The 24,474-nt window shown below is 46.7% G+C and overlaps 1 protein-coding gene across 2 annotated transcripts; it reads right to left on the bottom strand.

Moving 5' to 3' along the window:
- Positions 1–9,060: 9,060 nt before the first annotated feature.
- Positions 9,061–24,213, bottom strand: Ubl7 (ubiquitin like 7). Of its 2 annotated transcripts, none has more exons than XM_038323619.2 (11): positions 24,147–24,213; positions 22,554–22,766; positions 20,801–20,920; positions 17,205–17,287; positions 16,500–16,584; positions 16,071–16,128; positions 15,093–15,226; positions 14,826–14,875; positions 14,435–14,608; positions 13,753–13,875; positions 9,061–9,309 (listed from the first exon to the last, which is right to left on the bottom strand). In XM_038323619.2, exons 2-11 carry the CDS (start codon positions 22,735–22,737, stop codon positions 9,172–9,174), a joined length of 1,149 nt encoding a protein of 382 aa, XP_038179547.1. In that variant the 5' UTR covers positions 22,738–22,766; positions 24,147–24,213; the 3' UTR covers positions 9,061–9,171. The 2 variants fall into 2 exon arrangements, with proteins under 2 accessions (XP_038179547.1, XP_038179548.1); XM_038323620.2 differs by having other exon boundaries at positions 24,038–24,174.
- Positions 24,214–24,474: the final 261 nt, after the last annotated feature.

Here is a 24,474-nt window from a genome sequence, read left to right as displayed (position 1 = left end):
CCTAGGCGCTAGGCACTATTAGTCTCCCCCCGTCTGTCTGTCTCTGTCTGTCTCTCTCTGTCTGTCTGTCTCTCTGTCTGTCTGTGTCTCTGTCTGTCTCTCTGTCTCTGTCTCTGTCTCTCTCTCTCTCTCTCTCTCTCTCTCCCCCCAGAAGAAAATTAAGGCACAGAAAGGAGAAGCAGCATACCTAAGCTTTCTCAGGAGGATAGAGACAGAGCTGCGACTTTAACTCAGGTGGTCTCTCTAGGGTCAACACCTTAGCTTCCATAATGTGCCCTTGCATAGCTGCCTGTGGTTCATGGCTGCAGTCTGGGTCCAAACAACCTCAGAAGAACCCAGACAAGGCTAGGTTACCACATGCTGCGCAGAAGGGCAGGACAGGGGCCAGAATAGGCAACAGATGGAAAGTAGGGGTATAAGCCAAAGAATTTTTTTCCTGGGCTGCATGCTGTAGTGAGACGTAGCGGTACTAAAGACCACCTCTCCAAGACAGGCCCTGGGGACAAAGGGCCATGCCAGGTGGCAGCCCACTTGTGGGCCCCTAATCAGAAACAAGTTTTATGGAGGGAAAAGCAACTGGAGAGAACAGGTACCAGCCACAGTTTCGGGGTTCCTGAGTCAAGCAGCAGTGGGAAATGAAATCAGAACAGTAGTGATGGGCCTGCCTGCCTGCCTGCCGTCTGTCTGTCTGCCTGTCTGTCTATTTGTCTGCCTGCCTGCCTGCCTGCCTGGTCAGAGTCCAGCGCTGACTCTTGCACCTGGACCAAGGCATAGCCCTACTCATGACCAGTGATGGGAAATGACAGGTCTGAAGGGGTGACATCCCTGTAATTCCCCTCCCGTGACTCCAGAATTGGAGGAGTGGGAGACAAGGCTGATAGAAGAGATGATACAGGGCTGCACCTTGTGGGCAGAGGAGGTGCAAGAATCCAAGAAGGGCCCTCAGGGAATTAAAGGATCAGGACACATGCAGACTGGAACTTTGTGACCCAGAAACAGTAGAGATCCTGGGAGATGGTAATATTCCAACAGAGATCTCACCTTTCAGGGCCAAACTCAGTCTGCTTCTCTGTTCCCAGGCTTTCATCAGCCCCAATTCCATGGCTAGACAGCCTTGCAGGAATGACCCACCCCAGCAAGAGGCCTATGGAAAGTGTAAGGGTTTGGTGAGGAGCTATGACAGGCACACACATTGACCATCATAAACTGCTCGTTTTCATGGATACAATAATCTAAGAATCTAAATTCTTGAGAGTATTAGGAACTCCAGTCCTCTGTGTAGCCTCCTCATGCAGGAACCTATCCCTGCTATTAGGTATCCATCCAAGCCTGCTATTAACACAGGAACTATTTACTCAGCTTCATGACCCCTTATTGTCAGAGGCAAACAGACCAGACCAGGCAGGTCACTCATGAACTGAGTGGGCTGGGCCTGTGGAGTGATGTTTACAGGGCAGCTACTACACAGCTGCAAATCATGGGGCCACAGAAAAGTCAGCACATAGGCGGTGGGCTGGTTTTTCATGTGGAGTTGAAACTTAAGCCTTTGCTCATACTCTCTGGTTTAAAGGTATCATCAAATCAAAGTACCACCAAATAATTCAAAAAAGTTAACAAGGATGCATAAGGCCAAATAAAAACAAGTTTTAGGAGCAAAAGAGATGGCTCAATGGTTAAGAGCACTGGCTGCTCTTCCAAAGGACCCACATGGTATTCTCGGTATCCACAACTGGCTCACAACTGGCTGTAACTCCAGTTCCTGGGGATCTAATGGCACTGCATGCTGAGCAGACATGTAAACAGGCAAACCATCCATATATGCAGAATAATAAATAAATGAATAAATGAATGAATGAGTGAATGAATGAATGAAATGTAAAGTTTGAAGGAAAAAAAACAGGTTTGGGCCATGTCTGGACCTCCCCACACTTTGTCTGTATGTCTCACAAGCATGGCACAATAGCTTTCATTATCATTGTCCACATGCCTAGGAGACTGAGAGTCTTGGTGTGCCTGAAAAGGAGTACAGAGAATCCCTCTTTAGGCTCTACAGATCCCAGGGCCATATCTCACTTCCTCCACTCCAAACCCCCACGGGGTTGTTCTCAAGCTCCTGCTTCCTCTACCTAAGCCAGACTTCAAAATCACCACGCACTACTTAGCCCCTCTGGTCTGCACTGCCCAATGTCACCCTAAACCTGTCTCTGTCATCCTAGGCGCATTTTTACTTGACCCTAAATTGTTAAATTTACCCAAGTCTGGCTAGCCACGTTAAATGCAATTATAATGTAAAAACCCACAGAGGAATATTTAGTGAGGACAGGGAACTGACAGAGAAGAGCTAGTCTCTCTCACCTTCCCTCAAGTCAACTCACCTCAAGTATAACTGGGTAAGACAGCTCAGCATCCTCAGATGACACCGAGTTGTGGTGGGAGCGCCACCTGGTGTCTACTCTAGAAGAGCCGAGTCTTGGGGATTGAGGACAGAAACTCCCAAACCTTCCCTGAGTTTTCTCCTCCCTCCAGCCGATCTCTATGCCACAAACCCATCTCTGAGCCTTCATTCTTGTTCTCCAGGGCCTGGAGCCGACACAGTCACATGAAGTCACATGGAACCTATCAAATCTAACATCCCCTGGCTAGATGGGGATGGAAGGTCCCTGTCTCGACCCAGCTGCTAAGTTATTAGGCAATGCCCTGTCCCAGGCCAACCCTCCGATTCTCCTCCTCCTCCTCCTTTTTCCTCCTCCTCCTCCTCTTCTTTTTCTTCTTATTCCTTCTTCTTTCTCCTCCCCTTTCTCCTCTTCTTCCTCTTCCTTTTCCTCTTGTCTGGGTATTACTCTCTTGTAGTCCAGGCTGGCCTCAAACTTACAGCAATCCTCCTGTCCCAGCCTCTTTAGTGCTGGGATTACAGGTGTGAACCACCATGCTTTCTTTACAAAAATGAAACAGAAGAACTAAAGCAGCTGCTTCCCTGTCCTTGCTCCTCTCCGGATTGGGACAAAGCATCCTCAGTCCTCCTTCTGCTCTTCCTTCTTGCTTGGACAACAGATTGCATGTACTTTTACTATGCTTTCCAAAGGATGGGTCCCTGAAACTCCCGCCCCACCCACCCCCCAGGTTGGATAAGATCCTTGGGCTAGCTAGGGCCCTATCAGTGAGATCACATGTAGACTTGTGCTTCCCCAAAAGCATTCACCTTTGCTCATGAATGCAAGAATCCATGAACCACACTCCCTGGGGCTTGGCGTACTACTCAAAAGGCACACATGCAGTCTCGCTTGGAGGCCCCTTACCACAGCCCTCCTGGCCTCACAGTCTCTACGTGCATGTTTCCGGGGACAATGCATTCTACCATGGAGCAACCCTGCCTATTTTCTGGAGCGCTCCACAAAGGCTTCTTTCTCAGTGGAAGAATACCAAACAGCAGTCTGAAATTCACCCTCTAAAGCCATACAGAGTGTGTCTATTCACTCTTTCTAAAATACAGCCCTTTACAAATTTAGGTCACATCCTTTGAAGTATTTTTTAAAGATTTATTTGTATGTGTGAGTGTTGTGTATACGCATGTCTGTTTGTACAGGTCCGCTCAGAGGCCAGAGGTGTTGGATCCCCTGGAGCTAGTTAGAGGCAGCTGTGAGCTGAATACTTAATACATAACAGCTGGACTTTAACCCCCCAAGTTTTGTTTTGTTTTGTTTTTTCAATCAGGGTAAATTATCCCAATTCTAAAAAAGGCCCTTCATGGGGATTCCCTCGGAGTCTAATAGTTGGACAGGGTCAGTCAGTCATTTAAAAAACTTCTTAGTCTGTCTCTCTCTCTCTCTCTCTCTCTCTCTCTCTCTCTCTCTCTCTCTCTCTCTCTGCCCTTTTCCCTTTCCCCTCCATAACCCCCCTAAATAAATATTTAACATGGAAAAAAAACAAAAACAAAAACTTCTACTTAGCCCCTTAGATCAAAACGCAACCGTAGTAGAGGCTGGCAGTGAAGACTGGCCTCCTTACTTCTGATTTAAGCAACACTGGAGGCACTGTCTTCTACAAGTGGAGAAGCCACGTGTCTGAACCCTATCAGCTTTACTCAGAGGTCATCATGGCCCAGTATCTCACTATGAACAGTCTTTGTAATTAAGGACTCAGGTGGAATTGGGGCCCAAGAGGAGAAGTGAGAACACATCTTACACAAAATAAATGTTTTCTTTCTATAAGATTTATTCATTTTTTTTGGTTTTTCGAGACAGGGTTTCAGGCTTATATGTATGAGAATTTTTGTCTAAATGTCTATAAGTGCACTGTGTGTGTGTGCCTGGTACCTACAGAGGCCAAAATAAGGCATCATGTCCTCTGGACTGCAAAAGCAGCCAGTGTTTTTGTTTGTTTTGAGACAGGGTTTCTCTGTAGCTTTGGAGCCTGTCCTGGAACTACCTCTTGTAGACCAGGCTGGCCTCGAACTCACAGAGATCTGCCTGCCTCTGCCTCCCGAGTGCTGGGATTAAAGGTGAGCACCACCACCTCCTGGCTCAGCCAGTGTTCTTAATCATTGAGCCATCTCTCCAGCACTTTAGACTTTCCCTGTGCTGTCTTCTTTGGTAGGCTTCCAACTCCTAACCCACACTGTCACAACCTATGGACATAGAGTAAATTGTCTAACAGGACACAACTGAGGCTCCCAGAACACGGGTCGTTTGTGAAAAAGTGAGTCTGAGAAACCTGTTCCCCACACCTAAACACTTTCGGGATGAGTGTTTAAAAAAACCTTCAGCCCAGGTAGCTTCCCAACTGGAATGGGGACAAGGCCCAGGTGAGAGCAATGATGGGATTATGTCGGATACACTTTCACCCAAGTCCTAAAAAGGCTAATTTCCCATCAGGAAGTCACGTCTCCTAAACGGCAGCATTCGTGGGCACAGGGCAATGCAAACCTGCTTTTCAATGTTGTTATAAGAAGGTACAGAGATGGTACAGTGAGTCCCCAACTCAGTCCCAGCAAAGAAAGAATGTCTGATCAGTGAGTGCTACTGCACTGGACTGCAGGCACCTAGTTTCGCCAAGGCAGAGGCAGCTAGTGCCTAGGTCATCGTGAAAGGCACTTCTGGTCTGGAGGAGACTCAGTTCTGTAACTAGCAACTGCAGGGTGTATGGGACCAAGGCAGGGCTAAGCCTAGGGGAACCAAGAGTGGAGCTATACTGGCATGGTCATGGCCCGGAGCCAGAGAAGGCCCTAACTGTGGGAGTCAGGGGAGGCAAACAGAGAATACTCCCCCAACATCCTCACCAAACAGTCACTGCCAAAGGCTGTGGCAGAGGAAACAAGAAGCCACCTCAGGGGAGGGATCTGAACTTGGTCTGGGGCCCAGGCCAGATGGGGCTGAGGCGAGGAGCAGAACCCGGGCCCATGTGCCCAGCAAGCTGTGCCAGCCCAGTCCATGTCAGCCCAGCCAAATTTGAGTTATATCAGGAGAAAGGATCTGTTCAGAAAGCTCACCCATCTCTGCATATTTGCATATTCTATTTTGGGGTCTCTCTTCCTTTTTTTTCCCCCTTAGCTTCCTAGAAAAGTTCTCGTCATCAATTCCAACTTCACCTCTGTTGAACTGCAAATGCTCATTCAATCATCCCATCGCCTCTCCAGTTATTCCACTCACCTCCCCGTCACTAGCAAGGGTGGCCAGGGAGACCTGACCTTCTTGCCTCCACTGCCCACTACTTATTCAGGGCCAGTTCTTGCAACTCAGCTCTAGCTCCGTAGTAACATCTCCCCAAGGTCACCAAAGCACAAGTCCTTAAGCCCTTCTGTGACCAGGCTTGCCTAGCATGTGACACCAATGATGGTGTCCTCAGTCCATTTCCTTCTACTCCCCTTTGGTGACCCCTGTGATCCCCTTCCCAGAAGCAGACCTCCTTCCCACAGCTCCCAGTCACCACTTCCCATACAGCCTAGCTCCTTTATGGGTATCTATTTTCCTCCACATTTTCCTGGAGCGATGATTTACCTCCTCCTGTGATGTCAACACAACCTTGAACTTTAAATTTCCTGATGACTATCTCAGCCCAAGGACCACCGCTGCCTAGCTGTCTTGGAGCCTTGGAGCGCCTCAAGCTCACCATGTCCAAACTGGTCTTGCATTCCCCATCGTAACCCCAGTTCTTTAGTCTTGGCAGCAGCAACATCTGCCTACTCACATCCTGCCTCTTCCCCTTCCCCACCCCCAGATCTGGTCTGTCCTTCACACCTCCCATCCCTCCCTCCCTCCACTGAGCTCCTCTGCCGCAACTTTGGTTGCAGGCCCTACAACGTCCCATCTGGAGATAACGAACCTTCTCAGTGGCTGCCTATCCGAAGTCTCACTTCCCACAAATCCAACCTCCACACAGCTGTCAGATTATCTCACATACAAATCTGGTCCCCCGCCCCCACCCCACTGTCCTGCATAAAGATATTCCACAAGGCAGGGCTCCAGGCAGATTATGAGGCACCCAGAAGCCTGCAGAGTCCTGAGTCTTTTCTGTCAGTGCAAATACCTCTCTCAGCATCAACCCCAGGACCATCAAGGAAATGTAGGAAGGTCAAACATTGTCAGAGTGGGTCTTCTGAATAGTGGGTTCCTCTGAGCACCCTTTACCCCGAGGAGAAAACCAATGCTCCTCAGCCCGCTGCGGCACTCACCGCCTACTCCACCCATCTCAGAGACCACAGCGAAGAAAGAACACAGCTGTGGAGGGACACAGACATAGTTCTAGCTGTCTATTTCCTAACCGTGGGATCGTTGACAGGATTTCCCCTCTGAACCTCATTGTCTCTGTCTGCTTAATGACAATGCTAACAATACACTCTCCCAAAGACGGGAGTCAGTTTTAATCATGGCAACTATCCCCCAGTCTCTCTTTTTTACTGCCAGGCCAGACCCCAGGTCAATCAAAGTAACCTACTACCTCAACCTTGTCTATCATCAATTGAGTCACCAACCCAGATGCCAGAATGACCTTTCTAAAATGCAAATCTGCTTCCCCTGTTAAACTTTTCATTTCCTGTGGTCCCCAACTTTCTCTCCACATCCAAAGGCCCACCTGGGTGACATCCTCACCACTCCTAACCACTCAGCATGTAAGTTTCCTTGCCTGCTGCCCCTTCTTCCTTACCTTTCCAATCTAGCTCCAACACCACCTTCTCCAGGCAGTTTCGCTTGACACACACACTCCTAATCTAAGTGAGCTTCCTTCCCCATGAGCTGTCCACCCCAACCTTGGACTTTCCTGGCCCAGCTCTCATCAGGGTTCAATGGGCAAGGTCTGCCTGTCTTACCAATATAGCACAGTTCTTCACGAGCAAGGAGGCCACCATGTTTACCCAACACAAGCTACTGTTTGTTGGAAGAGTGAAAAGCACAAGGGCGAGGAAGGCATCCTCAGTCCACGGAAAGCCCCAGGCACAGAGGGGCACTTATCAGGCTCAACATGCACTGTTTAAAATATGACCACAGGAAGCAAAGTTCATGTGCCAAGCCCTTGGAGGAAAGACCTGACAAACAGGGGAAACTGTTCGGCTCAATTCTGGGAAGCTGGGTAACAGGTAGCAAGAGTTGTTCCAGAGAGAGCAAGGACATCCAAATGATATCCAGCAGAATGGGACGAGTGAGCCACAGGCAGAGGCGGCTTTCACAGAACAGACACAGCTCTAGGCAAGCTTCAGCAAGTGGACCGACCAGAGCGGCTGTCTTAGCCACACTGGACCACCACTGGACCTAGGCCCTTTTTTCTACCACAGAGCAAGAGATATTGGGTTCAAACAGAGCTTCTAGGTCTTCATTGCCACTCACAAGGCAGGGCTCCAGGCAGATTATGAGGCTCAAAAGGCTTCTTGGCACCCAGAAGCCTGCAGAGTTCTGAGTCTTTTCTGCCAATGCAAATACCTCTCAACATCAATCCGGGACCGTGAAGGCAATGTGGAAACATCCAACATTTTCAGAGTAGGTAAAGAACAACGGGCTGCTGAGGGCGTCTCTCCAGTAGTGTGCCCTTTTGAGCACCTCCCCTTATGACTATCACTAATATAAAGGTCATATGGAACAGGATGTGCTGGGGACCAAAATCGGGAGGGTAGTTCAAAGGGACACATGGGATGAGCAAGCACTAAGACTGTACTGGCGGAGAAAATGGCCAAGACCAGTTCCATGTGGCTCCTTGTGGTAGAAAAGATTAGAGATACATTCATGGAGGACTTTCTGCCCCAAGAGGAGACAAGCAGGAGCCAAATGGCTGAGTGGAGATGGTGTGAAGGGAATGTGTGCCGAGGCCAAGGCAGGGCCAGACCTCTGAGCTCCAGCCCACCCACATCAGTTCCGAATGAGCCCAAGCACGAACAGTAAAGACATTTTCCCCAAACAGTTGTGAAGCACACGAAGCCCACTTGTCAACTTGGACATGTCTATGATGCTGCAGGAAATGCCCCAGGGAACAGTCACGGGGAAGGAGGGTACAGACAGATGAGCAGCAGCTGGGAGCTGGTGCCCACTTCAGTATTAAGGCTCAGCTGTTTGTACTGCTGTTGGTAGTATTGCTTTTAACTGCTCATCTTTATGCCTTTAGGACACAGGAAAGGGACACACCTTGTGGCAGGCTGAATCCTGAATTACAGCGCATATATCAGAGGATTGCTAAAACACTACCAGTGTAGGGACATGGAATCATTTGACAAATATTCTCTGCTGCCACACCCAGAATCCACCTGGTCACTCCCTAGACTTTAGCCACAGGTGGTAGTCTCTTCTGGCCTTATCTGAAACTCAGCAGCTACTACGAAACTGGGTTGTAGCCTAGCTCCAGCCTTAGACTCTAAACACCAAAGCACATGGGTGCTACTACTAGGGACTTGTCTCTAAGGTATACATGGGTATACACTACCCCCATGACACTGGTCTGAAACTTCCTAACCAGGGCCCAAACCAAATGTGGGGGGTCAACCTGATCCCTGATGTCACAGCACCCAAACCATACATCTTGCTTGCCCAGCTGCTCCCACCAGTTGAGATCAATAGGAAGGTCAAGCACTGGACACAGAAGGTGAGTAGACCATCAGGTATATTGGAGGGTGAGGGAGCTGGAGGCAACTTCACAACTGCCTCTTTCTAGGAATCGCCTCTGCAACTTGCTAGGCACTTGAGTACAAAAAGTTCATGGGGCTCCTCCAGCAAAGATCAGCTCCAGGGCTGCTTGGATATCCCCTCCAGTGGCCTGAAGGGCGCGGAGGCTCAACTCGTCATCCTGGATGCCCATGTCACGCAACTGCTGCAGCTGAGGCTGCCACTGGCTCTGTGGAAAGAGAGGGAAGGTAGAGGCGTTAACTGGGCTCCCAATGGAACAGTTAAACTTAGGTTGTTTTCAGGATAGAAAGAAGAGAAGAGACCCACGGAGAAACTACTGACACTCAGGACGGTACCATAGGTGCTTCAGGAAGACTGAAGACATACTGAAAGGTAAAGAGAACAAATGAAGAAAAAGCGCGGTGGTGGCGCACACCTTTAATCCCAGCACTTGGGAGGCAGAGGCAGGTGGATCTCTGTGAGTTCAAGGCCAGCCTGATCTACAGGAGCTAGTTCCAGGACAGGCTCCAAAGCCACAGAGAAACCCTGTCTTGAAAAAACAAAACAAAAAAAGCACAGACTACTCATATCTAAATTCCAAAAACTTATTATCTACACACACACACAAAATGAGGAATAAGTTTTGAAATTAGCTTCAAGTCAGAGGTGAGGTAAAGGTAGGGCATCCCTAATTCAAGCCCAGTGAGCCTTTAAAAAAAAAGTAGCTGTAGAAGTCATGAAACTATAGAGAGGAGGCTGTCCTAAGACAGGAGTAAAGCAGAAGGCAGGTACTATGAAACCAGAGATGGGACACGCTGGGATGGAAAAGTTTAAACAAGGAAGAGGTGCTGAGACAGAGGAGGAAGCTGATTAACCAGAACAAAGAGGGTATGAAAAGTCACATGGAGACCTAGTAAGCATACTTTTCAAGGCTGGGAAAAGCTGCTCCTAGAAGCTATTGGTTATTAAACAAAATACCAATGCCAAAGGTGGGATACTGACTAGGGAATTATTGGTCAGGGAGGCCCCAGAGCTCCCCAAAATAACTCAGGTTCTTGCCATCCCTCTTGGTTACCAACCAGAACTAGATAGTAAGACCCTATTGCTGCGAACGTCACACACTTTGGTAGCACGATACAGAGAAATAATGCTGGGACTGAGCCGGAAGCTCCCTTCCTACCGGATAGCTTTCAAAGTTCCAGAAGGCACTATGCAGGCTGCTGAAGGTAAAAGGCATCAATGGTTTTACCCGTCTGTCAACCCTACAAACTAGGAGACCATTTGTCAGGTAAGATATGCCCCACCTGAACAACAGTGGCATTGCTGTAACGGGGTAAAACAACTGCTCTATGACTGGCTCTTAGGCCTGCTTTATAGGAGAGAGTCTATGTCTGGTATGGTAAAACCTGACCAAAAACTGCACGCTTGGAAAATCATAAGCCCCAAGGGAAGGGGAATGAATGCTGTCCAGACAGACTGACAATGCACTAACTGCCTCCTACACATTTATGCTTCTACACACAGACAAACGTTCAACTAGAGAAGCCTCTCCTTTGAGGGCATGGTGGTACATGAAGAGTCACGGCTGTGCAAGGTGCTCTAGTGCTCATCCCTAAAACTAGACACTTGCAGCATCCCTCTAAGGCTCAGAGAACACTTCAGAAGGGGGTGGAAAGAAATGAAAGCACTGGAAAGACTACAAAATATCATCCTCTAGGCTCAAGACATAACCATTGCAGTAATGAACTCAAAGCAGCTTTGGTGCCTGCACTGACTGAGCCTGCACAGAAAGGCTCATGAAGACTGGTAAGATGGCTCGGTGGATAAAAGTGCTGGCCTTGCGAACCACATGATCTGAGTCCAATCCCTGGAGCCCACATAATGGTGCAAGACACGCACACAGACACACACACAAATGAATGAATATTAAGTTAAATAATATAAAAACAAAAGCAAAACAATGGGCCTACCAATAGTCAGGCAGAGGTGGAGGGAGGACTGGGGGGCATCTCTCAAGGCTGAACTATTTACTATTGATAGAGTCAAGGAGAGGGGGAGTGATTGCCTTCAGTTGTGTGTCCACTGGTGACCCCAGGCTCCAGTGGACAGTTCCAAAGCAATGCTTACAGAGAAGACCTAGTCAAACTAATGAGACACAAACAAAACCCAAAGTCCTGAGTCTGGGAAAGACTAGTAGTGGTGTTGGGACTTGATGGGGTGAGAGTGGGACATAGGAGGGTGCGAGGAGAGCAATCAGAGTATGTTATATACAAGACGTGCGTGAATCTGTCAAAGAACAAATCAACAAAAATAAGCTGGTTTTTTAAAGTTTTTCTTTTCTTTTGGATATTTGATCAAGGGTCTCATCTAGCCCAGGCTAGTCTCAAACTCATTATATAAGTCAAGGATGCCCTTAAACTCCCCAACTCTTTGCTTTCACCTTCTGAGTGCTGAGATTACAAGTACATCTCATCACACCCTGGTTAAGAGTTTTGTTTACTATGAGAGTAGTGGAAAGTGATCCTTCTATGTTGGCACACTGTATTAGTCAGGGTTTCTGCTGCTGAGATACAATATTATGACCAAAAGTAACTTGGGGAGAAGAGGGTATATTTCATCTTAACAGCTTTTAAGTCCATCACTGAGGAAACCCAGGGCAGGAACTCAACAAGACCAGGAACCTGGAGGCAGGTGGCCATGGAGATATGCTATTTACTGGCTTGCTCCCCATGCCTTGCTCTGCCTGCTTTCTTATAAACTTAGGACCACCAGCCCAGGGGTGGCACTACTCACAGTAGGCTGCCACTCCCCATCAATCACTAATTAAGAAAATACCCCACAGGCTTGTGTATAGCCAGATCTTATGGAAGGAATTTCTCAATTGAGGTCCCCTCCTTTCAGATGACTCCAGCCTGTGTCAAGTTGACATAAAAACTAGCCAGCACATACACACACACACAAATTTGTTTTTGTTTTAAAGAGCTTCCCTGTGTATATATAACACAGGCTAGTCACCAACTCATAGTATTCCTACCTCAACCTTTTAAATGTTGAGATCACAGTGTACCACCACGCCTTAATAAAAACTATTTAGTAAGCAAATAATATTCTAGTTCCCGGTTGGCTGTTTACAATTTTCTGCCATTACAAACAATGTGACTCTTTCAGCATTGTCAGACTGTCATTTTCCATATACACAAACATCTCCAGGACAGCTTCTGAGAAACAGAACTGCTGGGAACCCTGTGTGCATACAGCCACACTTCCTTCTCAGTGACTAGTCTATTCATAGCCTTTCCCAGTTTTCTAGGAAGTGGTGGGTCTTAAGTTGCTCTATTTTAGGAGGATGTGCCACTTGTCTGATAGGATTACAACTGTCAGCCTTAAGACTTTGCTTGGTTTTGCTGTTGATTTTTCGGCTTTGGTTTTCCAGGAATGAATTTTCACTTTGACAACTCAAAATTTAGAATGACTGTATATAATGGCTCCTGGATTCTGAATTTCACCCATGAGTTTTCCTTGCTATAAGGACTGAAAAAGATTTTCCTTTCATAGTTTCATTACTGCCCACCTCTTCCCAGAAAGGAAATGTACAACTTATGGAAAACTTCCCATGTCAGGAGAAGGCAGTGGGGAAGGAGCGCAGAGGCAAATAAAGGTAAGGCTATGGAAGGCAGAGAAACGCAACGTGCCACTCAGCTTTGCTTTACGCCAGGCAGTCAGTGAGAGCTGGGAGCTTTGGAGCCCAGTGAACGAACAGGCATCTGGCTAGAGATGACATTGAAGCAAACACGGGCTGTCCAATTCACTTGCACTGCCCATGAGCACCACACGCAGTCATGAAAATCACACAGGTTTGTGCTCTGTTTTCAGAATGACGCTTCCCGCACAGAGTCCATGCGAATCAGGCGTTAAGCAAACAGCTCACACTTGAAGGTGAAAAATACAATGCTGACACTTCAATGTTCCACTCAGTTGCTAGGGCAACCTTCTTTTCTTTAAAGCTTCTAAGACTCCAATAACTACCAGATTAAACCTAACCTCCGTGGCCTCTTACACCCAGACTTCTACCCTCTTTCTTTGATCCCACCTCAGGATGTTCTATGCCAACACGGATTTCTAACTATATAGTTTTGAGTACATTACAAACACCTATATGCATCTGTTCTCTCAAGCAGTTGCCTCTGTCTAGAAATCATTTCCTTCCCATCACAAACAACCCTTCCCCTACCTAGCTTACAAAACTTAGCTCTGTCAATCAATCAGCTTAAACCTCTCTCACTTCTGCTGGACCCAGGCCCTCACTCTAAGCAGCTGAACTTCTCACCAAGATGTTTCTCAAATGTGTTTCTACACGGTGCCCTTCCAAGGCAGGGACAAGGATGGGCTCACTTTGAGCTCACCAGCTCAGCCTAGTCCTGATAAAAGTGTGCTCACTGCTCAGTCAATGCCCACTAAATCAATGATTAACTAAAACTTCCTCATGATCACAGGAATCAGGCAAGGAGAAGCTACAAGAACAACTAACTGCCTTTTCTGGGAAGGCTCACCTGTCACACTGCCAATCATTTGCCCGTGGTGTTCCTAGAGGGAAAGACCTCCAGTGTGCAGAAAAAAGGCTCAGTGTGCCAAAGTAGGAGACTACACGAAACCTCAAAGTGGGGAGACTCACCTGAAGGCTGGGCTGCCCAGAGGCCTGCAGGGCATGCTGGAGGGCTTGGCTGAAAAGATCATTGGTGATGGGTGTCCCTGACTGGACACCAGAAGACATTGGCGAGGTGCCTGAAGAATGACCCTAGATTCAAGTAAATAGTCAGCATTGCTCCAGAGCCATCTCGGTCTCACAGCAGAGAATCAGTGTTGCCACATGACCCCATACTACTCTTGGGGTACCTAACTGGGGTACCTAACTCCTGCCTCCCAACAGGAGTCTGTTATGAGACAACCACACTATATTATAGGGTACCTAAAAGCAATCTATGTGGACATAAAAGGTTCCATGCTCTTTGACTCCAAGGAAAAGGACTTGGAGACCCCAGGCCCAATCTAGAATCCCAGTATTGAGAGGTAGCTTTGAAGACAGCAAATCACCATCAGGAACCTTACTCCAGCGATATGTAGTCCCTGTTAGGGCTAAGAAAGAGAAAACACCAAGGCCTGTGCTAAAACTGGACTTCTAAAGGCAAATAAATGAAAAGGGGAGTCACCTGAACCACAGTTGAGAAATCCCTACAGGGCCCCAGGACTCAGTGCAAGGAGACCTAGCACCAGGGTAGCAAAGGCAAACCTAGTCAACCGCAGGGAGTTTGCGGAGGGCAGCCTGGCCTTAACGTTCCCAACTCTCTTCTCCATACCTGGGTGCCAGGAGTTGGTGTGTGAGAGCTGCTCTCTGGAGTACTGGCCAGGGCCAGGGCAGTGGCCAGCTCACTCTGGGTGATGGGGCGGGGCCCAGCAGCTCCACTGTACCCCAGAGAGGCCGGGCGGGAGCTGGGTGTACTGCTAGAGGGCGTAGACCGGGTGGTGGTGCTCTGGAAAAGAGGCATCCAGAATCAGGATAAAGGAAGCACACCCATCCCCAGGTCCCAGGAAGACTTCCTAAGGTCCCATCTTTCAGAAAGAATATCACATGGTCTTGGCCCCCAGAGGTCCCTGTGACCACTTCCTAGCCTTGGGAATAACAGATCCTAAGGAGAAGCTGGATCCCAGGACCATCTCCCCCAAGGGGCAGACCGCCATGCCACTCACTGGGTGAAAGTCGTCCTCATCATCCGAGAGCCCGTCAAACAGGAAGCCACCTGGAGGAGAGAGCACAGATTCCAGGAGGAAGAACAGAAAGGCACCGGCGCAGCTCCAGATCTCAGCTCAAGCTACGCTCCAAATTCATATTTCATCTCTCCCCTTGGAAAATTACAGGACAGATGCACTTCCTGACTCATGCCCTATGCCAACACTATACATAGCTGCTGAGTAAAGCAAATCCCTGGGCCACTACCAGCTCCTGAAGGGCCTCACCTGGCATATCTCGGTACGAGCTGGAGGGCATGCTTCGGGAAGAGGAGTCAGCTCCTGGCATTGGGGTGCTGCCTGCTACTGAGTGCAGAACCAGGATGATGGCATTGACTAGGGCTGGGTGAGCAGGCACCAATCTAGGAGTGGTAGAAAAAGAACGATTAAGGAAAGAACATTCTTTCCCATGAAGCATGGGTGACTGCTAAAGCAGAGCCTGCCCTTAATCCCTAGTCTTCAGCATGATTTTGTTTTGTTTTAGTTTGGGTTTTGGCTTTCAGATAGGACCTCACTCTATACCTATGACTGGCCTAGAACTTCCTCGCTAGGCCAAGCTAGCCTCAAATTTATGGTTAGTGCCTCTGCCTCCAGAGTTCTGTGATTACAAGTCCATGCCCCACATTTAGCTCACTCTTCAGCATCTTCTGCTGATCTGCTCTTAGCAGTGTCAGAAAGGATCAAAAGGCAAGGCATGATGGGAAATAGAAACCAACAGTTTAATAGGCTCAGGGTTCCAAACTGGGTGCAGATACCACCTCCTATACAATGGCAATCACTGATGACTCCTTTCTCTTCCTAGAGCAGGGTTTACTTCTTCACTTGCAAAATAAGGACACACGGCCATTCCTGTCCTTCTAGCTCTAACATTTCATTGTCCTATACCTAAGTCGACTTTCCCAGCTTACCATCCCTGACATTACTCATGATATTCACCTGGCACACAACTTCCTCACCCCTCTCTCCCTCTCCCTCCCTCCCTGCCTCCCTCCCTACACTACTTCATCAGGACACACTTCACATGCCCCTACCCTTGGGCTTTTCTATTTCTTAAGCAGTCCTTGCTGCTCCTTCCATCTCGACACATTTAGAAAGCAGACCTGGTGACAGATTTAACTGGCTCTAAGAAGAGATCCCAGGGCAACAACCAGGTTTCTAACTGACCGCACGAGGAATGGTACTTTACAAAACGATGGTTATGCTTACGTATCCAGCATGTTGGGATCAGCAAAGACAGAGAAGAGGTCCTTGTCCTGGAGAACCCCTGGAAAAGAGCAAGATTTCTCTTAGACGGTGGAAATCTGGCCATATCTAGAAGGAAGAGGCAGCATTAAGTCTCAAAGCAAGCAACTCAATGGGACCCCAAACCAACCCTCCTGAGAAAGGAAGAAATGAAGTCGAGGGCATCTTATTCCAGTGGGAATGCTCCCTGTCCTCACATTCTCCTGCAATTAGCACACAGAGCTGCGACAGTGGAGGTCTGAGAGTCCTTAGGGGCTAGGTTTGTGGAATGAACTTTGATCATGTTCCCTCGTCCCTCAACAGCAGTGCTTCTTCAAAAGATGGTCAGAGCCCTCTTTTGTTCCTAGTTTTCTCCTTTTCCTTACATTTCTTCAAATCTTTTCTTGTACTTACCTAGGGCAATGGGGTCACTGCTGAGGCCTGGGGTGGCCACAATGATCTGATCTAGAGATTCTTTATTGCTGAGCATCTTAAAGACCTGCAGAAGAAACAGGGATGGCTTAGAATTCTACCTAGTGCCATACAGTCACCAAGTACCCACACTCTTCTTGACTTCCTCCCTCTGAATGTTTGTATAGAATGCTTGTATACATATCACCACAAGAGAACAGTCTCTACAGTTCCCCACCACCATCCCTATACTTCTAAGACAAGACCAATAACAATTTCTCCAGATCCATGCTCCATACAATGACTATTTTACACTGGTAAATATTAGGAAGGATGTTCACAGCTGCATTAATTCTGCCTGTCAACAGCTCATTTCTCCATTGGTAAATCCATACTTAAGAGGTGATAGGCAATTCACCAAAAGTCAAAGATCAAGACCCATCAGTAAAGGGATAGGGATTCTGTAGCAGTACCATACTCAGTCCATAAGACTAGCCTGAGGAGAGGTTGTCTAAGCAGCATAAGGAATCAACAACCAATGCCTGACTGAGACAGGCTCTTTAAGGAAGACAGGATTCTACTGAGGCTCACAGACATGGCAAGAACTCTCAAAGGAACTCTTGGCTGTCGTGGCGATGTGCTGTCAGCTCCCAAGCTGAACACTGACCAGTGACAGCACCAGCTCCCGCAGTTTTGGCTGGAACTCACCGCCTCCCTGTAGGAGGAGCTGCTGTGCAGGGCGGAGTGCAGCACCCGGAACTCCCTCAGGGCAGTCGCTTTGTCCACAGGTTCTAGAGGAGAAGATGTAGTTATCCAATCGCCCGGACACTGTAATTACTACAGACGTGGAGACACTTGCTCTACAGAGTCCCTTCCCTCATCATCCTCCAAAATTGTGAGCACCACCTCAGAAAAACCCATTTGTGCCACAAGTATGAAGTTTGTATAGTCAATAAATTATCTTTGGTACATAAAACAAAGTTCCAGCAGAGGGGGATCTTACCACATGAAAGAGGCCAAGGATTCTAGACTTCTTACATTTGACAAGGAAGAATGTATAATCAACTCAGTGGACTCTTACGTAGGGACTTAAAATAAGTTCACTCCAAGCCATCTTAACGAGATAGCACTAGGCTGACACAATATGTTAAGAGGAAGAAATAGAACACAAAGTTGGATGTGCATTCTCTGGTAAAACTATGCAAAATATGTCAGTCTGCATATGGTCCAAGGCTGGAAGGAGCAGGATAAAGAATAACATTTTCTAAGAGGGATAAGCCCATGGGTAATTCTTTCTCCTTTGTTATTTTTTTTTTCAAATTTCTCTCTCTCTCTCTCTCTCTCTCTCTCTCTCTCTCTCTCTCTCTCTCTCTCTCTCTCTCTCTCTCATGTACACAATATTCTGTCTGTGTATATGCCTGAAGGCCAGAAGAGGGCACCAGACCCCATTACAAATGGTTGTGAGCCACCATGTGGTTGCTGGGAATTGAACTCAGGACCTTCGGAAGAGCAGGCAATGCTCTTAACCTCTGAGCCATCTTCTCCAGCCCTTCTCTATTTCTTTTTAGGGGTCTTTATTATTTTTTATTTACTTATCTTTTGATTATTATGTGTATGAGTGTTTTGCCTACATGTATGTCTGTGTACCATCTGAGTGCACAGCCACCAGATTCCCTGAAACTGGAGTTACATTTGATTGTGAACTACATGCAGATGTTAGAAATTGAACCAGGGTCCTCCAGAAGAGCAGAAAGTACTATTAACCTTTGGGCCATCTCTCCAGCCCCATAAGACTATTTTAATTCATAAAAAGACAGAGAAATTGGGCTACGTAAAGCATGTACCTGACAACTTGTGTTAAGTCCTTTTGTGAACCTAAGCACCACAAATAAGACAAATAAATAAAAAGAAGCCACAATTAAAAGAATTTCAGTAAAGACTAAGGAAGCACAAGACACTTGAAAGCACCGAACAAACTTTTATCATGCTTCAAATAGCAACTTTTTTGATTTCTGGACGCTGTGATCTACACATCCAGCAAAGTCTAGCAGTAGTCATGCTGCATTTGGTCACCTGACTATCATAACCATTTTACAGGGGAGGAATCTGAGGGACAGGAGCAGGTAGGAAGTTCATCTTGGGTCACACTGTAATATGGTATCCTTAGGATAATCTAGGCTACATAATCAGACTTTATATAAACTACTCTGTGTGCCTGGAGTTTAGCATAGCCACTATATTGTGAGCATGAGGGCTGTCTCCTTTGGAAAATAGATATCACACATAAATTATCTAACTTATTCAATAAACTGAACAAAACAAGCATTTATCTTGTATCTAGCTTTGGGCAAGTCACAAGAAGGCAAAAAAGAAAAAAAAATGAGTCCCTCCCATTAGGAATTCTTGGGGCAGTAGGAGAATGAAACTATGAAACTAAATTCAACACACAAACATACAATTATAAAATGTCATTTTAAGGTCCTGGGAGAGATACAGAATGCCAGTAAAGGCGCTAGCCATCACTACAAGTAAGACTAGGGCCCAATTTGCCTCCTGGGAAACCATCCAAGAGGGGAACTTAAGGCAGAGTACATGTTTACTGGAAAGACGGCTTTGACGTCTAAGTGAAAATATACAGAAATGTATGGGAGAATAAGAAGTGGTTCTTGATCTCCAGCACTACCAAGAAATAAAAAATAAAGCTCAGTATGGTGGCATATACTTCTAATCCCGGCCTTTGGGAGCAAAGGAGAGACTACAAGTTCTAGACGAGAAAATCAAAGCACTGGTTCAACACATACAAATAAAATAAAGTGAGAGCCTTAGGAAACAGCAGCCTGCAATGGAGACCCCAAAGTGATTCAGCCAGAAGAAAGAGGCTGGCGGGTTTTCCTCCTACAGTGCCAACTCTGGGGTAGGGTGCTGCTATTTTATTTCTATTGCCTGACACAGAGTCTTACTATTTAGACCAGGCTGGCCTTCAGTGAGCAACCCTTCTCCCTCAGCCTGTTATTCTGTGACCACAGAATCAGATCATCAAATCGACCCACTTTTGGAAGAAGAATGCTGCAGGAGAAAATATCTAAAATACTTATTTTAAAAACTTCTTTTCAGAACCAAATTTAAATTCACCTCCCAATAAAAACTCCATTTGTTTCAAAAATAAACCTGCAGATAACATAGGGAAGAAAAGGTTCTAAATATCCTAAGCACTATCTCCTAAGGGTAATGGGTGTCTCTGTAATATCCTTTGGGAAAGAGGCAGCCAGGCCAGAAGAAAACACAAAGGCTTCTAAACCAGAATAATCTAACTCGTTTTAATTAGGTGACCTTGAATAACTATCCTTCCCATCTTCCCCCCCCCCACATACAAAATGCTAGAATGTGATTAAGTAAGATACTGAACAAAAACAAAAACTAGCTTGCAGAACCATAACCACTCATTTTCTTCAGTCAATGCCCTCTAGCTGAAGAGCAGAGGGACAGACCTGTAAATGAACAAGCTGGGTTCAATGCTCACTCAGAACATAAGAGGAGAATACATACCCCAAGAACTGCAGGGCATTTCAATCTGAGGATATTAGAAAAGTCAGAGAATCTGGGCTTTGATGGATGATTCTGAGGAAAACACAGTTTTGCTCTGGGGTCAATTTTATGATTAGGCTCTTAATAGCTTTATTTGAGAAGAAAGAAACCAGAGCAAGGTGAAAGCTGTAACGGCAGAGGCAGCAGTCACTCCCATCAGCCAGGGTGAAGGGATATGTAATTTCTTGTGTGTCTAGAAACGGTAAGGATCTTATTTTCCACTCGATCCACGATGGTCTCAGAATGTCCTTGTCTGATAATGGTGAGCCCTGTAACAGTGGGACCTCAAAGCCGGGCTGTGTCAGTCTTATCCTGGGAAGTCGGGCTGCTTCTCTCTCACTTCCCATATGGATACAAAGATGCTTTTGTCCTTAACATTTAAAATTAAAAAAGATAACTTTCAAACTGATAACTACTCATAGCAGACACAAACAAGATAAAAAGTATGTCAAACTGCTAGTTTAACAAAGCAAATCTCTGGGTAATGGCACACACGTTTTAATCCCAGTACTAGGGAGGAAGAGACAGGCTGATGTCTGTGAGTCCAAGGCCAGCCTGGTCTACAAGAGCTATGTTCCAGGACTGGCTCCAAAGCTACAGAGAAACCCTGTCTCAACCCCTTACACTCTCCCCTCATCCCCCCAAAAAAGAATACACAGGCTCTTCCCTTGGTGACATCAGGAAGCTCTGCTTATCTAAGAAGACAAACCCTCACTTACCAGGTTTCTGATCAGGCTCAGGCCAAGATTTGCGGAGAACATGGACTGTGGACCCAGGCTGAATACCATAGAAGTCAAGGGTCTGGTCATCTTTTAGTTTCCGGCCACAATAGATCAGATCTACAAAAACAAAACAAACAAACAAACAAAACCCCAAAACCCAAACTGCCCTTTTATACTTTGTTTCTCAAAGCAATTTGGTTTCTGTCCTCTGAGAATCTTATTTTAATTAGACAGCTCTCAGGGTCTAAGGAAATAGTTCAGTGGGTAAGAGCACTTGCTCTGCAAGCATGAGGACCTCAGTTCAAATCCCCAGTACCCACACAAAAAGCCAGGCAGGGCTGCATGTGCCGGTAACCCCAGCAGCTGAGGGTAGAGGCAGGCTGAAACCAAGAAACTGCTGGTCATCTAGCCTAACTCACACTACAAGCCTCAGGGTCGGTGTGAGATCTTGTCTCAAGGCTGTAAGTGGAGCGAGAGGAGAACACCTGATGTCCTGCTGTGGTCTCTTCAGACACATTCATGAGTGCATGCTCTACACACAGATACATGCACCACACACATACAAAAGAAGATACTCTCTCAGGTGCGTGACACACACTGTAACTTGAGAAGCTGAAGCAAATTTGAGGCCAGCTTAGGCAACTTAGCAAGATCTTGCTTTAAGACATTAAAAAAAAAAATCATAGAAACAGGCTTTGGATACAGCTCAGTGGCAGACTGCTTCCCTAGCATATACAAGGCCCGGGATGCAAAAGTCAGCACCTGTGCGTGTTGCAGGGATATCAAGAAAACACATTTGTTGCATGCCATGCCTTTTATCTCATCAGAGGAAACAGGCAAGCAGTGAGTTTGGGCCAGTCTGGTCTATAGTGAGTTCCGGGCCCCTCAGGAGTACAAAGTAAGACCCTATCTCAAAAACAAACAAACAAGTAAAACCCAACATTTTTAACAACTGTTATTAAGTACAAATGCTTACTTAGGAACTAGATACACAGAAAAAAGCTCTAGGACTCAGTACTGTAGAAAGTACTTAATCTACATAAATGGGAAAAAAATTAGTAACCAAAAGGGATGAATCTAATTTACCTGTGATAAGAAATATGTTTTTCACCAGTTGGAACCCTTGACTATCATAAATCACACTTATAATCTAATTTGACTAAACTATACTTAAATCCCTCCTTCCTCCACTAGAAATGCCTTGCCAACATCATTCCTAATTGGCTGCCTTCCCTTCAATCTTCCATTAAGACAGACAAAAATCCTTCTAGTTATCCCTTAAGTCTTAAGTGACAGATTGAGGAGTCTTGTCTCATCAGCAACTCTGTGCTCAACCTACCCCTAATTTTGTTTTCTCAGAGAAAAGACCTCGACAATATCATAGTTAAGAGTCAGAACAAAGGAGTTCAGTGTAACACCTGACTAAGTGACAAACAATAGTTTTGTCATAGGTTTTGCGTTTCTGCTCATAGAAAACTTAGTCTGGAGTGTCACCATTAGGAGGCAACAAATCACAAGCCCTTAATTTACTCTTTTTTTGTTGTTGTTGTTGTTTCTCTTTAGCATTTGGAGCCTGTCCTAGAACTAACTCTTGTAGACCAGGCTGGCCTCGAACTCACAAAGATACACCTGCCTCTGCCTCCCAAGTGCTGGGGTTAAAGGCGTGCACCACCACCACCTGGCTCCTTAATTTACTCTTTAAACGCTTCTCCCTAGGAGGCCAGAGCAGCAACCCAGCTCCAAGACTCACCAATCAGCTCCGGGTCTGGAACAGATTCCTGGAGCTTGCCAGCAATTAGCTGCTTTAGAAACGAAATGCTGTAGCCCCCTAGCGAATATTCTCCCAGTTCTGTCTCTGGCAACTGAAGAATTGATTTGGGGGCGAGCGGCTGGTCAGCCAGCTTCACTGCCAGATGAAAGTCTGAGAGAGACATCCTCTCTCTTTCGCGTGCTCTCTTTCTCCCTGGAAAAGAATAAGGCATTAAAAGCTAACGGCCAAACAACCACCCTACTCCTCTCCTACCTGCAGCCAGGATAAATGAAAGATAATTTCTGTGCAATAGTGCTATAGAGCACTAGGCATAGCATTAGGAAGTTAGAACTAGCACCTCGTGTCCCCCTTTTATTCCTCCTACAGAGTGTGTCTCAGTTTCTTCACCTTTAAAATGGACTTAAAAGGCCATTCTGACAAGAATGTTGTGAGGTTCAAGCATCATCACCCAGCATCCCTTTTACACATTGATTTCTGGTTTTCTTCTTCAATTTTTGATTTTGCTATTATAACATCTTTAACAAGTCCTTGCCTTTCTTGCTTCCCCATCAAAGATCCATGGCACCTCCCACCATCTTATTTAAAACACAGGTCTGGCAAATAACTGCTTTGAAAGCCTTCCTTAACCACAAAGCACCTTTGTGAACAGGTGTGAAGGCCACAGCCTGCAGTAAGGACCCATTAATTCTGACTCCTACTTGCTTTCTTCAACAGCCCCAGCCCTGCCCCAGTATAACAACAGTAAGTCTCCTCCATAACAAAATTGTCCCCACGTATACCTCTGCTCACCTCCTGTCTTTGCAAGTAAGTTCTCTTCCCTTTTTGGCCTCTTAGCAAACTCCTACCAAGACCCACACAAATACATCATTTCCATGCCCTCTTTTTTTCTTCTCTTGATCACACATTCCCTGTTCCCTCAAGGCAAAAGAGCAACACAAATCAATAGATTTGAGGATAAGCGGCTAGTCAGCCAGCTTCATTATCAGATGCCAGCCTAAAAAAGTATTTTCTCTTTGCTTTTTTACTTGTAAGACTTACTTCTCAATTTCTCACCCCTCCCCTAGATCTGTGCGCCCCCCCCATCTTGAATACCTGGGAAGCCAAGACTAGAGCTTTTCTAATTCACTGTCCCCAAGCCTGACATATATGAATATCCACGAATTAAATCGAAAAACTCAACGAGTGCAAAAGCCTTGAAACGCAAGACAAATCCTTGTTATAGACACTAGTTCCAAAGACGCCTACTGAGGTATAGACAAAGCTAGGAAAAAGCTGTGATTCTACCCAGCAGACCTCAAGATACTGTCTACTTTCGATTTAAAGCGAGGAAGGAGTCGAGGGGGGTTTTTTGTTTAGCGATCTCGGTCCTCATAGCTGTCCCCTGGGGCAGGTATTGTCATCCACATTTTACAGATCAGCAATCAAGAGTCAGCTCAAGTCACGTGGCCCAAGGTCACAGATACCTAGTCGTGAGTAGGGACACTGTTGGCAACCCCACCTCTCCCGTGGGGCCAGTTAGCTACTCCAGACCCTCGAGAGCCCCGCGCGCCCAGGGGGGCCCAGCGCCCTCACCCGTCCCGCGGAAGGAACCCGGCCGCAGAGAGCCGCCGGTGTAAACACTCACTCTGGCCCTCTTGCCGGAAACCGGAAGCTCCGCGCTGCATTCTGGGGGTTATAGTTTTCGCTGAGGCCCCGTCTCTTATAAATGGCCGTCCAGTAGCTAGTCGCAGTGCTTCTGGTTCCGGGAGGCGGGACTTCGAGCAGTTTGAAATTCTAGGCGTGCAGGGGATCTAATTTCCTGTCAGACAAAATCCTACCAACTGAGGTAGGAAAACACGGTGTGGGGTTTCGAAAGCAGTCAGCAGCCCGGTGGTTCTCGCACTTTGCTGGGATATTTGTG

This window comes from Arvicola amphibius, chromosome 3, assembly GCF_903992535.2.
Source record: "Arvicola amphibius chromosome 3, mArvAmp1.2, whole genome shotgun sequence".
NCBI lineage: Eukaryota > Metazoa > Chordata > Mammalia > Rodentia > Cricetidae > Arvicola > Arvicola amphibius.
This window is presented reverse-complemented; position numbering and strand designations above follow the sequence as displayed.